The sequence below is a fragment of the Rhinatrema bivittatum genome, chromosome 7, assembly GCF_901001135.1.
Source record: "Rhinatrema bivittatum chromosome 7, aRhiBiv1.1, whole genome shotgun sequence".
Taxonomy (NCBI): domain Eukaryota; kingdom Metazoa; phylum Chordata; class Amphibia; order Gymnophiona; family Rhinatrematidae; genus Rhinatrema; species Rhinatrema bivittatum.
Window position 1 is genome coordinate 34,452,870 of NC_042621.1, and position 14,250 is coordinate 34,467,119.

The 14,250-nt window shown below is 42.2% G+C and overlaps 1 protein-coding gene across 1 annotated transcript; it reads left to right on the forward strand.

Moving 5' to 3' along the window:
* Nucleotides 1-1,830: 1,830 nt before the first annotated feature.
* On the forward strand, nucleotides 1,831-12,580 carry RRAD (RRAD, Ras related glycolysis inhibitor and calcium channel regulator). Its single transcript, XM_029608228.1, is given in 6 exon segments — nucleotides 1,831-2,557; nucleotides 3,858-4,218; nucleotides 5,084-5,157; nucleotides 6,119-6,323; nucleotides 11,668-11,747; nucleotides 11,749-12,580. Coding segments are annotated over 5 exon segments (909 nt in total). The 5' UTR covers nucleotides 1,831-2,557; nucleotides 3,858-3,866; the 3' UTR covers nucleotides 11,947-12,580.
* Nucleotides 12,581-14,250: the final 1,670 nt, after the last annotated feature.

The following is a 14,250-nucleotide window of genomic DNA, read 5'->3' on the forward strand; positions in this document are numbered from 1 at the left end:
GGCTTAGTATGCACTAGCTCCGGATGGAGTTAGCAATTGCTCTACATTCCCATTGGCTGTCTTGAAGGTGGAGAGAACCAATGGGAACCGAGAACCATACCTCTAGCTAACTCCTCATAAACTGATACGTTTTAATTTTTAAATAGCACTTTTTGTTAGTGCGCACTAAGTCTGAGATATTGTGCACTAACAGGTTGTTAGTGCGCAGTAAAGCCCGTTAGTGCACACTAACGCACTTCGTCGAAAATTGCCGAAAAAAAAACCGAGATGCAGGAAAATGAAATTTTACCAGGAAGCCGCTGACCGAAGCCCAACCCGAACTCTAAAAACGAAGCACATCTCTACCAGGTATGTGAAACTGAGACCCCCACACCTCCAAGAGGAACACTTATGGTGAGATAGAAATCACTCCTAGTTCTTCTATGACAGAATGCAAAGATACTTTGGGAAACTGGAATAGAAAAATAATGAACTTTATAAAATGTGACCAATAGGCAGGGAGGAAGATGGACACTAGTCTTCCCATCCCTTCCCAGGCAAAAGTGGGGGGGGGGGGGGGGGGGGGGGGGGGGGGGGGAACGACACACACATCCAGGGAATGTTAACCCCTTGATGTCTGGCCTGAAGAATGAGCTTTTGTTAACAGTACTCCAAAGTCCTTCTTAATGGCTGAACTGTCAACCCTTGAGATCCATCCTATCCAGGATGTCTCTGTGGTGGTCTCTTGTGGAAACCCCACAACTGTTCATTCTGTGCCCTCACGAGAAAGTCCTATTTCTTGTGCTGCTCTCCACCATTCCATTTCACATCTTTCAACATCCTTCCAGGTTAAGGGTATCAATCCTCCAACTTCTGCCACAATCCCAAGTGCTGCAGGAGGCTGTCCAGAATCTACTCCAGTGTTTCTCAAGGCAATCTTGGACTGCCCCATAGTCAGTCAGATTTTCAGGATATCCACAATGAATATGCATGAGATAGATGTGCACACAATGGATGCAGTGCATGCAAATCTATCTTGTACATGTTCATTGTGAATATCCTGAAAATTAGACTGGCTAGGGGGGGGGGGGGGAAGGGGGGGGGGGTCCTTCATAACCAGCTAGAGAAACTCTGCTAATCTAGTTCATGCATTTAAACTCTGTGATAGTAATTTGTCTATCTAGCTCAAGAATTGAGGTGGGCCCCAACAGAGAGTTCAGAAAGGGTGCTGTTCACTGATGATTCTTTGGACTAATCTGCATCTACAATAGAGTAGTGTCAAGCAATGCTATCTATTGGCAGATATGACAAAGTCAAATAGGGCATCCCTGTCTGACGTGAGACTGTCGATCAAACACACACACTTTAGAGAAGAGAGAGATCTAGACATGACTAGGGAAATGAAGACTCTAGTGCCAACCTAATTTATAAGGAGTTGGGGCCTATCAGATCCTTCTCAGGGTCACTCTGACTTTTCTGGATGCGGGGCTTGCATTGTTATGGCCTTTTTTTAGATGTTGAATTAAACATTGCAGACTGCAGCGCAATGCGATCTCCCTTTCGTGAATGCAGAATGGCACATGAATTATTTCTAGCGTCTCGGCTCCGATCAAAAGCAGTAAAGCGAGTGCAATGCACGACCATGGTCAGGGCTTTGGTTCCCGGCACAAATCCAGAAAAAAAAAAAAAGAAAAGAAAATCCCAATGCCTGACCGGCCCCGTCACTGCTCCGTCCAAATCAGGCGGAGTCATCGGGGAGGGAGCGCATGCCAGCCGGTTAGCCAGGTGCCCGTCATTTTCTGTAAAAAGGAGCGTGCACTCATTTGCCATGCCAGTACAAGCCAGGCGTGCCCTCTCCATCGCAAAAACGCAGAATTCGTCCCCTCCCCACTGCTCTGTCTAAATCTCGGAGTGGACTTCCCAGTGATCCGGAGGAACGTTCAGCAGATTTGTGCTCTTCTTCCTAACTTGTTATTTCAATGCCAATGGAAGAAGGCGCATCTTAAGCAGAAAGCAGCGAAATATACCAAAAACAGCAGGAAAGAGACCAAGAGAATTACGATAGCCCAAGATAGAACCGGAACCCTGGACCCGAAGTCCCCAAAATAAACAGGAGTCGAGTTATCAGCTGAAAAAAACACAATACTCAGTTTTTAAAACCGAAATAAAACGAGTCCCATTCCTGCTTCATCAATACATCTCTTGGGAAAGGATTTCCTCCCCGCTATACCGGGATTCCGCTTCAGTCCTGAGAAGGGAAGGGAGGAGCCGCTGCGGTGAGGACTGAGTATGCGGCGTGCAGGGAACGTCATCTTACAAACTTCCTGGGCTGAGTTCACTAGGAGGGGAGGAGCTAGGGATAGCTCAAGCTGACGTCAGCCCCGGGGGCTGTCAGAGGTGTATAAAACACGATGGACGGGAAGTTTGCGAGAAGAAAATATCAACATCACCGGAGCTGAGTGGGGAAGTGCTCAACTCTAGCTCCAGAGAACGCCAACCCTTAGTTTGTCTTCTCCGGCAAATAAAGAAAAATCCTTTTTCTTCTTGGTGGCCAAAAGTTACTGCATAGTACTTGAAGGTAAGCTTAGTACTTGATTGTTGCTCTGTTTAAAGATTAAGATAGTTATAGGAACAGAATTAAGTTGATGTGGTATAGGGGCATTTGGAAACTGTGCATCGCGTAGGTTTGCAACTGCAGAATCTAAAAAAAAAAAAATTCCTATTAATTATAATTTCAGTTGATTAGAAAATCAATCGTAAAGAAAACATCTTTCCAGAGCTAAAACTGCCAAAAAAAAAAAGTGGGAGAGATCACTCTAAAACTATTATCGGGCTCGGGATGAACTTTGGATCCCACAAAACATCTTGTGCTCTCTGCATTTTGTCTGGAAACTTGGAGTTTATATGCAGCCCTCTAATAGAATGAGCATCCTTCTGCTATGCCGAAGGGTTTGTTCGAGCAGTTTAAGTGTTTGATATTTCAAACCTCTAAAGGGAAATGGAAAATCTTCCTCAATACATAAAGTAGTATGGTTGTCATGTTAGTCGACTTGAATGCACTGAAAAAAAGATCAAGTTAAAGTTAGTCTAATAACATTATATATAGATATATGATGGAGTAAGGATCAACAAACTATATATACTTTTTCAGTGCATTAATATAGTCTAATAACATTATATATAGATATATGATGGAGTAAGGATCAACAAACTATATATACTTTTTCAGTGCATTAATATAGTCTAATAACATTATATATAGATATATGATGGAGTAAGGATCAACAAACTATATATACTTTTTCAGTGCATTAATATAGTCTAATAACATTATATATAGATATATGATGGAGTAAGGATCAACAAACTATATATACTTTTTCAGTGCATTAATATAGTCTAATAACATTATATATAGATATATGATGGAGTAAGGATCAACAAACTATATATACTTTTTCAGTGCATTAATATAAGTCATGCTCTAATATTTGTAAAGTAGTTAAGGAGTCTAAAACTGTTCAGATGTCTTCTCTTGGACTGCAGTGAGGTCCCAGGGTGAGGAGGAGAAATACTCCCTCCCCATCACCTTCCCACCCCCCTCCTTCTCTGGGACGATGTCATGCTCTGTACTGAAAGAAATGTTAGTATGATATTTGATTCCTTATTTCCTATGTACCTTATCCATAACAGATCCAGCCTACTATAATACACTTTGATCTCTCTTGTTGGAAAATCATAATTATAAATAAATGGTAAAGATATGCTGTGAATAATCCTAAAAGGAACACTATTAAATGATATCCTTTTATGTGCCGAGGATTGATCATGGTGAGCATCTTCTTTTTTTTTTTTTTTTTTTTTCTTTTGCACCCCAGTGGTCCTAGATGACTCTGAACCGCAGCGACAAGTTGAAGATTCTGGAGAGAAGACGTGGCAGCATGCCCTTCTCTGTTCACCAGCAGTTGCATCGTAGGAGCATGCCCGTGGATGAGAAAGAGCTGCAGGCCACTGTGCCCGCTGAGATCTCCAACCTGGTCCGCTGCACCTCATATAACCCCAGCGAGGAGCACCGGGAGAGCTGGGCATCAGACTCCTCTGACTCTGTGATCTCCTCCAACAGCGACTGCGAGGACCACGTCTACAAGGTGATCCTGCTGGGTGAGCACGGTGTGGGCAAGTCAAGCCTGGCCAGGATCTTTGGAGGCATTGAGGACTCCCATGAAGTGGAGGAGGCAGGTAAGACCGATCTTTGAAAGCAGACAGTGCCAATGAAGTTCTCATCCTTGCTGTTTTGTTGTGTGAGAAATAAGATTGTAGGTACACTGTATGAATAACATGTTTAAGTGGTGAAATATTCTGCAGAGCTCTTGGCATCTGTTCGGGGGGGGGGGGGGAATCATTCTATAAGCTTTATTTATCTTATACACAATTTCAGCAACTGGTGATCACAAAGCAGTTTACAACAAGGTAAAATACTGCTTATGTTAAAATTAAAATACATTATTGTAGTATGTTTATTCATTTAAACACAATATCAGCAATCTAAAAATTAAAAACCAAAAAATTCTTAGAATATCAGCAAAATAAAACAATACAGCAAAAATTTCCTTCTTGTCAATATTGACAAAAGAGTGGAAGCTTATTTGCTGCTTTTCTTCTGCTTCACCTGGTTGGGTCATGGTTTTGTGACCCAGACCATCTGTTGCTGGGGTCCTGATTTCATAGTTGGTTGAACAGATCTGCCCAGGACAAGTGTAAAAGGAGGACTCAGAATATATGACAAAAGCTCCACTTTTGTGTTGCATGGACCAGCAAAATGTAAAGGCGCTTTATCAGGGAAGGGAAATAATAGCCCTGATACTAATGGTTAGGGGGCACGGATCCCAACTTCCAGCCTTCAGTGACTGCATGTCTTTTGTAAATGCATGTTATTGGATGCTTTCTGCTATTGTTTGGACAACGTGGACTCTGTTCTTGCTGGCTCATGCCTTAATATATTGGTTAGTCTATAAGGTGCTGCCTGCCTGTTGTCATTTTTGCTACTGTTTGTCATTTTCCTACTTATTGGGTATGTGAAACCAGACTTCTTTTTTTCTTGTAGGAAATACATATGACAGATCGATCATAGTGGATGGAGAAGAGGCTTGTCTCCTTGTATTTGATATATGGGAACAGGTATGTGCATTTTCTCTACAATCTGTGTGTAGTCAAGTGAGCGTTTATTTTCCTGCTGGTTTTATTTCTCCTAACCCTTGTTATATTTACAAATAGTGTAGATTTAATAAGGATACATTTTTCTCTTGCATTATTTACATTTGCATATAGAAATCAGTTTATTGTGTTGAGCTTAATAGCGCCCCAAAAAACAATCGGGAATTCTTTAGCAAAACAAGTTTCTTAGTCACCTTCTACTATTTCAGTTAAAGGTTATTTCCTTCCTCGTGCCATGATTCTGGGTCCTGCTGATAGACACTAATTCAGCCAGTGCTAAAAGGCACCAGATCTAAGCAGATCAGCCAAGTACTGAAGGGGACACTAAGACCTCTGTTCTAACAATGATGCTTCCAGACAGGGAAGGGTAGGCTGGGGAAACCTTACAAACTCATTATCTACTCCACATATCTTCTGTAACCTACTGTCACTGTCTATGGAACAGTAAATATGAGCATAGTTTAATTGGGGGGAAAAAGTCCACTCGGATAGGTCTTCCTTTTTAAAATGAGAATTACCATGATTCAACATAGCAATCATTACTGTACATTCAGCACAATGTAAATAATTGCTCTTCTTGCCGTTGTTCTTCCTCTTCCCCCAGTTCCAGCACCCCTGTTTTATTGTAACTTCTGCTTCTCTTCGCTTTGTTAATATCTAAGGTTATTGTATATTTGAATTCTTATATACCGACATTCCTGTAAAGTATACAGTATATTGTACCTCGTTCCATGTAAACCGACATGATATGATTGTATCATGAATGCCGGTATAGAAAAGCACCAAATAAAAATATTTGTAGTTTTCTTGATAGTTGACTTTGGCTTGAAGATAAAAATAGAGTTCTGTGAAACATTCATTATTTAGTCAGTGGCTTCCGGGCAGAAGTAAACTAATCAATAGTTTTTTGTTTTTTTTTATTTAGGATGACAGCCATTGGCTTCATAATCAGTGCATGAAGATGGGAGATGCGTATATTATTGTGTACTCTGTGACAGACAAAGCAAGTTTTGAGAAGGCTTCTGAGCTGAGAATCCAATTAAGAAGAGCAAGGCAAACTGAAGATATTCCTATCATTCTTGTGGGAAATAAAAGTGATCTAGTCCGATCGCGGGAAGTGTCCATTGAAGGTAAGAGAAACTGTTCCTGGATGAGTAGAATGTTGGAATTATTATTGAAGCCATTCTGTTTCAAATGCTTGCCCTTATAAACTAGAAGTGGTTTTGGTTTCTGGAGAAAGACTGCAGGAGGTTGTAAAGTCGCTTTGAACAGACTATGCTAATTGAGCTTGATTTTATTTACTGAAGGCTTTTACTTGTAAATTATAAGAACATGCCATACTGGGTCAGACCAAGGGTCCATCAGGCCTAGCATCCTGTTTCCAACAGTGACCAATCCAGGCCATAAGAACCTGGCAAGTACCCAAAAACTAAGTCTATTCCATGTTACCGTTGCTAGTAATAGCAGTGGTTATTATCTAAGTCAACTTAATTAATAGCAGGTAATGGACTTCTCCTCCAAAAAATTATCCAATCCTTTTTAAAACACAGCTATACTAAGTGCAGTAACCACATCCTCTGGCAACAAATTCCAGAGTTTAATTGTGCGTTGAGTGAAAGAACTTTCTCCGATTAGTTTTAAATGTGCCACATGCTAACTTCATGGAGTGCCCCCTAGTCTTTCTATTATCCGAAAGAGTAAATAACCGATTCACATCTACCCGTTATAGAACTTTCATGATTTTAAACACCTCTATCATATCCCCCCTCAGCCGTCTCTTCTCCAAGCTGAAAAGTCCTAACCTCTTTAGTCTTTCCTCATAGGGGAGCTGTTCCATTCCCCTTATCATTTAGGTCACCCTTCTCTGTACCTTCTCCATCGCAATTATATCTTTTTTGAGATGCGGCGACCAGAATTGTACACAATATTCAAGGTGCGGTCTCACCATGGAGCGATACAGAGGCATTATTAGATTTTCCGTTTTATTCACCATTCCCTTTCTAATAATTCCCAACATTCTATTTCCTTTGACTGCCGCAGCACACTGAACTGACGATTTCAATGTGTTATCCACTATGACGCCTAGATCTCTTTCTTGGGTAGTAGCACCTAATATTGAACCTAACATTGTGTAACTATAGCATGGGTTATTTTTCCCTATATGCATCACCTTGCACTTGTCCACATTAAATTTCATCTGCCATTTTGATGCCCAATTTTCCAGCCTCACAAGGTCTTCCTGCAATTTATCACAATCTGCTTGTGATTTAACTACTCTGAACAACTTTGTATCATCTGCAAATTTGATTACCTCACTTGTCCTATTTCTTTCCAGATCATTTATAAATACATTGAAAAGTAAGGGTCCCAATACAGATCCCTGAGGCACTCCACTGCCCACACCCTTCCACTGAGAAAATTGTCCATTTAATCCTACTCTGTTTCCTGTCTTTTAGCCAGTTTGTAATCCACGAAAGGACATCACCCCCTATCCCATGACTTTTTTTTTATTTTTCCTATAAGCCTCTCATGAGGAACTTTGTCAAATGCCTTCTGAAAAATCCAAGTACACTACATCTACAGGTTCACTTTTATCCACATGGTTAACTCCTTCAAAAAAGTGAAGCAGATTTGTGAGGCAAGACTTGCCTTGGGTAAAGCCATGCTGACTTTGTTCTATTAAACCATGTCTTTCTATATGTTCTGTGATTTTGATGATTAGAATACTTTCCACTATTTTTCCTGGCACTGAAGTCAGGCTAACCGGTCTGTAGTTTCCCGGATCACCCCTGGAGCCCTTTTTAAATATGGGGGTTACATTAGCTATCCTCCAGTCTTCAGGTACAATGGATGATTTTAATGACAGGTTACAAATTTTTACTAATAGGTCTGAAATTTCATTTTTTTAGTTCCTTCAGAACTCTGGGGTGTATACCATCCGGTCCAGGTGATTTACTACTCTTCAGTTTATCAATCAGGTCTACCACATCTTCTCGGTTCACCGTGATTTGGTTCAGGCCATCTGAATCATTACCCATGAAAACCTTCTCCAGTACGGGTACCTCCCCAACATCCTCTTCAGTAAACACCGAAGAAAATAAATCATTTAATCTTTCCACAATGGCCTTATCTTCTCTAAGTGCCCCTTTAACCCCTCGATCATCTAACGGTCCAACTGACTCCCTCACAGGCTTTCTGCTTCGGATATATTTAAAGTTTTTTTTTACTGTGAGTTTTTTGCCTCTACGGCCAACTTCTTTTCAAATTCTCTCTTAGCCTGTCTTATCAATGTCTTACATTTAACTTGCCAACGTTTATGCATTATTCTATTTTTATTTTTATTTATTTATTTGGGTTTTTTATATACCGGCATTCGAGAACGCAGTCCCATCATGCTGGTTCACGGATCCTTCTTCCAATTTTTGAATGAAGATCTTTTGGCTAAAATAGCTTTTTTCACCTCCCCTTTTAACCATGCCGGTAATCGTTTTGCCTTCTTTCCACCTTTCTTAATGCGTGGAATACATCTGGACTGTGCTTCTAGAATGGTATTTTTTAACAATGACAATGCCTCTTGCACACGTTTTACCTTTTGTAGCTGCTCCTTTCAGCTTTTTTCCAACTATTTTTCTCATTTTATCAAAGTTTCCCTTTTTGAAAGTTTAGCACGAGGGCTGTGGATTTGCATACGGTCCCCCTTCCAGTCATTAAATCAAATTTGATCATATTATGATCACTATTGCCAAGCGGCCCCACCACTGTTACCTCTCTCACCAAATCCTGTTCTCCACTGAGAATTAGATCTAAAATTGCTCCCTCTCTCGTCGGTTCCTGAACCAATTGCTCCATAAAGCTATCATTTATTCCATCCAGGAACTTTATCTCTCTAGCGTGTCCCAATGATACATTTACCCAGGCAATATTGGGGTAACTGAAGTCTCCCATTATTACCGCACTACCAATTTGGTTAGCTTCCCTAATTTCTCTTAGCATTTCACTGTCAGTCTCACCATCTTGACCAGGTGGACGGTCCTATCACTGTAGTCTTTCCCCACACACAAGGGATTTCTACCCATAAAGATTCAATTGTGCATTTAGTCTCGTGCAGGATATTTATCCTGTTGGACTCTATGCCATCCCGGGCATAAAGCACCACACTGCCTCCTGGGTGCTCCTCTCTATCATTGCGATATAATTTGTGCCCCGGTATAGCACTGTCCCATTGGTTGTCCTCCTTCCACCATGTCTCTGAGATGCCAATTATGTCTATGTCATCATTCACAATCACTGCTATACATTCTAATTCTCCCATCTTACTTCTTAGACTTCTGGCATTAGTATACAAACATTTCAAAGTTTGTTTTTTGTTTGTATTTTCATTCTGCTTTTTAATTGATAGGAATAAGTTGGAATTTTTTTAGCTCAGGTGAGTTTTTAGTTTCAGGCACTTGGACTACTTTTCTTATTGGAACCTCACTGTCGGGATGCCCTAATTCTAATGCATCATTAGTATCCTTTGAAGATACCTCTCTCCGAATCATGCACTGCTGAGTGACTGTCGGCTTTCCCCTTTGTTCTAGTTTAAAAGCTGCTCTATCTCCTTTTTAAAGGTTAGAGCCAGCAGTCTGGTTCCACCCTGGTTAAGGTGGAGCCCATCCCTTCGGAAGAGACTCCCCCTTCCCCCAAAAGGTTCCCCAGTTCTTAACAAAACTGAATCCCTCTTCCTTGCACCATCGTCTCATCCACACATTGAGACTCCAGAACTCTGCCTGCCTCTGGTGACCTGCACGTGGAACAGGGAGCATTTCAGAGAGGTTCTGGATTTAAGTTGTCTACCTAAGAGCCTAAATTCAGCTTCTAGAACCTCCCTCCCACATTTTCCTACGTCGTTGGTGCCCACATGTACCACGACAGCTGGCTCCTCCCCAGCACTGTCTAAAATCCTATCTAGGTGACGAGTGAGATCCGCCACCTTCGCACTCTGCCTTGTGTATATCACTTTATCTCCTTGTTCCTCAGCTTACCGGACTCTACTTGACTGATAACAATGAGATTGTTGGGGCTTCTCCCCATCTTTTTCAGTGCCCTCCATATAATTGCCTGAAATGGATGCTCATGCATCCCTTCTTGGCCTCTTTCTAGCTAAGATCAAATGTAAGACCTGAGCTGTGAGCTAAGGAGCATCCTTCCTTGGCCCTTTGGCTGAACAATATGTGGTGCGGGATGAGTTACCATCCTACCACCCAATCTCATTATGGGCATTCAACTGTTTGAAACCTGGCCAAACCTGGAGGATGAAACCTACTCATCCACCCCAAAGTCTTTCTGCATGTTTTTGAAGTATTTACATGTAAGGTATATTGGATGAAAGGTGCTATGTAAACCAGTAATATATATTATAATTGTCCCTTTGGTGCTTGGTGCATCAGGATTTTCTGACGTATGACCTGCTAACTTGGGAACTCAAAGCTGGCAGGCTCATAAGGACTGCAGAAATACACTTTGTAAAGTCATTGTTTGCCAGTTTTAACTAAGACTGCAGCAGTATTTAGGGATGTGAATCTTTTTTTGACGATTTAAAACAATCGTCCGATGTATTTTAAATCATCAACAATCGTTAGAGCCGCGATACAATAGCAATTCCCCCAATTTATCGTCAAAAAATCGTAAATCGGGGGAGGGCGGGAAAACCGGCACACCAAAACAACCCTAAAACCCACCCCGACCCTCTAAAACAAATCCCCCCACCCTCCGGACCCCCCCCCCCCCAAAATGTTTTAAATTACCTGGGGTCCAGTGGGGGGGCCCGGCGCGATCTCCCGCTCTCGGGCCACGGCTGCGTTAATAGAAATGGCGTCGGCCCGTATGACATGGTGAGGGCAAAGGTAGCACCGGCGCCATTTTGAATATTGGCAATACGGCCCGCGTGCAGGAGGTCGCTCCTGGACCCCCGCTGGACTTTTGGCAAGTCTTGTGGGGGTCAGGAGGCCCCCGCAAGCTGGCCAAAAGTCCCTGGGGGTCCAGCGGGGGTCCGGGAGCGATCTCCTGCACTCGTGACGTCGGGTGCCAGGAACCAAAATGGCGCCGATGCTACCTTTGCCCTGTCACATGGTAAGGGCAAAGGGCCACTGGCGCCATTTCTATTAACGCAGCTTTGGCCCGAGAGCGGGAGATCGCGCCGGGACCCCCCCACTGGACCCCAGGCAATTTAAAACATTTTGGGGGGGGGGTTTGGGAGGGTGGGGGATTTGTTTTAAAGGGTCGGGGTGGGTTTTAGGGTTGTTTTGGTGTGCCGGTTTTTCCGCCCTCCCCCGATAAAATGATTTTTTAACCAAAAAAACCATGACGATCAGATTTACCCCCCCCCCAGCCAAAATCGATCGTTAAGACGATCGATCACACGATTCACATCCCTAGTATTTAGCAATAGACACAGAGCACCTGGATTAACATTTACATGTTTTCTCATTGCAGAGGGCAGGGCTTGTGCCGTTGTCTTTGACTGCAAATTCATTGAGACATCTGCTGCCCTCCACCACAATGTCAAGGACCTGTTTTGAGGGGATTGTACGTCAGATCAGACTCCGGAAAGACAGCAAAGAAGACAATGCCAGGAGAATGGCCAGCAGCAAACGAAGGGAAAGCATAGGCAAGAAAGCCAAGCGTTTCTTAGGGAAAATTGTAGCAAAGAACAACAAGAAGATGGCTTTCAAGCAGAAGTCCAAGTCTTGTCATGACTTGTCTGTGCTTTGAAAGCATTTCGTGCGCGCCTGTTCCGTACAGTGGGTATGCCTTGCATGGACAATCGCTGGACTAGCACGAGAGCAGATGCTGGCGGAGAGTTGAATGGTGGTACAATAAGACTGTGTAAAGCTGTCTTCTCTGGACTCTTGCATTAATGCCTTAAAATCCATAAGCAAGATTTGGAAATTGCATTAAGATGTTTTCTCCAATGACAAATGGATTTCCACTTCAGCCTGTGTGTTCTGAATGCTAGAAGCTTCATACGTTCTGGTTTCCTCTATGTATACTGTTCATTTCTCTTCTTGTTCTGTGGATAACAACAGATGCAAAGATGATGCTGGCATGGATGGAATATCATCATCCATTTGTCTCCTTTTGTATAACAAAACTTTAAATTTTGTACGCAGGCTCGTACACATTTTTCAGTATAAAATAAGCACTGATTTTTTTTTTATTTACTACAGATTATTAAAATCACATAGGCACAGGGAAAAACATTTATAGTAAATGTTTAGGTTAAATGACATTTTATGAAGTTGATTTGCACTTCCTTTAACTGTTATCCTATTAATGTTACTTGTTTACATGCTGGATTTTGTTTTGTTTTTTTGTTTTTTTTATAATAAAGTGCTATTCCCTGTTATACTGCAATCATTTGACTCTGTTTCTCATGGAAATTATAAACATTGGGCAATCTTTCTGCACTATATATAAAAATGTTTTACAAATCTTGACTAAGTCAAGACCATTGTATATAAATCTACCTAATGTTTTGGGTTTTGTTTTTTTACAACCTATTTTCATATATGCACATATTAGACATATCTACAGATGGGCCGAAAAAGTTAGTATTAAATCCATTAAAAAAACAAACCATTAAAAATAGTGGAGCTTAAGACATTTCAGAAAGCAGGGCCTGTGAATGCTGACCTTCATAGACCTGACTTTTAAAAAGTGCCTACAAATTATGCCAAAATGGACATTTTTTTTCCCCCAAGACTTTTTTTCAACCATTTATTGATGGTGCCACAGTGGATCAGTGTGTGCTTATCCAGTTTCCTGTGAAAGCTGGCTAAAAGTAGGATGGAAGACCACTAGGTACCTAGTCAAGGAAATCAATCATCCAGCCCAGTAGGCCAAATTTACAAAATGTGAATCCAGTCACCCAACCAACAAACTGAGAATTCATTGCACATGTGAAAAAAAAAATATCCATTTCAATGGAATCAAGTATAAGGAAATATTGTGGCAGGGGCCACATCTCATAATTTTCCCTAGTGAATAAAAAGTATAAATGCATCCTTCTCTCATAGGAAATAATGTGAGCTACATTGGGGCAAAAGGGATTTCCTTCTGCTCTGAGCTGGAAGAAAGATATTTGGGGATGAGGTCATGAGAAGGTGAATCAGTCACATATCAAGGTGGGTAAATCGCCATTTGTGGGCAGTAGCCTGGAAAATGGAAGAGCTAGGTGGGCCCCACCACCTGCTTGTTCTAAGAATCTTTACTGGGGCCCCTTCCCATACAAATTCTCGGGCCGATACAGTACAGCGCGCTACGACGGAGCGCACTGTTAACCTGCCATTGGATGCGCGTTTTCCCTTACCCCTTATTCAGTAAGGGGCGGAAAACGCGTGTCCAACCCGCCGAACCTAATAGCGCCCTCAACATGCAAATACATGTTGAGGGTGCTATTAGGGCCATCAACATGCAAATGCATGTTGATGGCCCAATTAGGTATTTGCGCGCGATTCAGTAAATAAAATGTGCAGCCAAGCCACACATTTTACTTTCAGAAATTAGCGCCTACCCAAAGATAGGCGCTAATTTCTTCAGGCACCAGGAAAGTGCACAGAAAAGCAGTAAAAACTGCTTTTCTGTGCAGCCTCCGACTTAATATCATGGCGATATTAAGTCTGAGGTCCCGAAGGGTAAAAAAAGAAAAAAAAAATTTTGAAGGCGGCTGTCGGGTCAAACTAGATGCTCAATTTTGCCAACGTCAGGTTTCCGAGCCCGTGGCTGTCAGTGGGCTCGAGAACCGACGGCGGCAAAATTGAGCATCGGCTGTCAAACCCGCTGACAGCTGCCGCTCCGGGCCAAAAGGAGGCGCTAGGGACATGCTAGTGTCCCTAGCGCCTTCTTTTGCCCGTTTCTACCGCCGGGCCTAATTTAAATACTGAATCGCGCGCACAGGCGAGTGGCCTGTGTGTGCGCTGGGAGAGCAGGCGTTCGCCCGCTCTCCCGCGGACTTTACTGAATCAGCCCATCTGTGAGAGTTTGAAAACACACTGAATAAACGAAACAGATTCACTC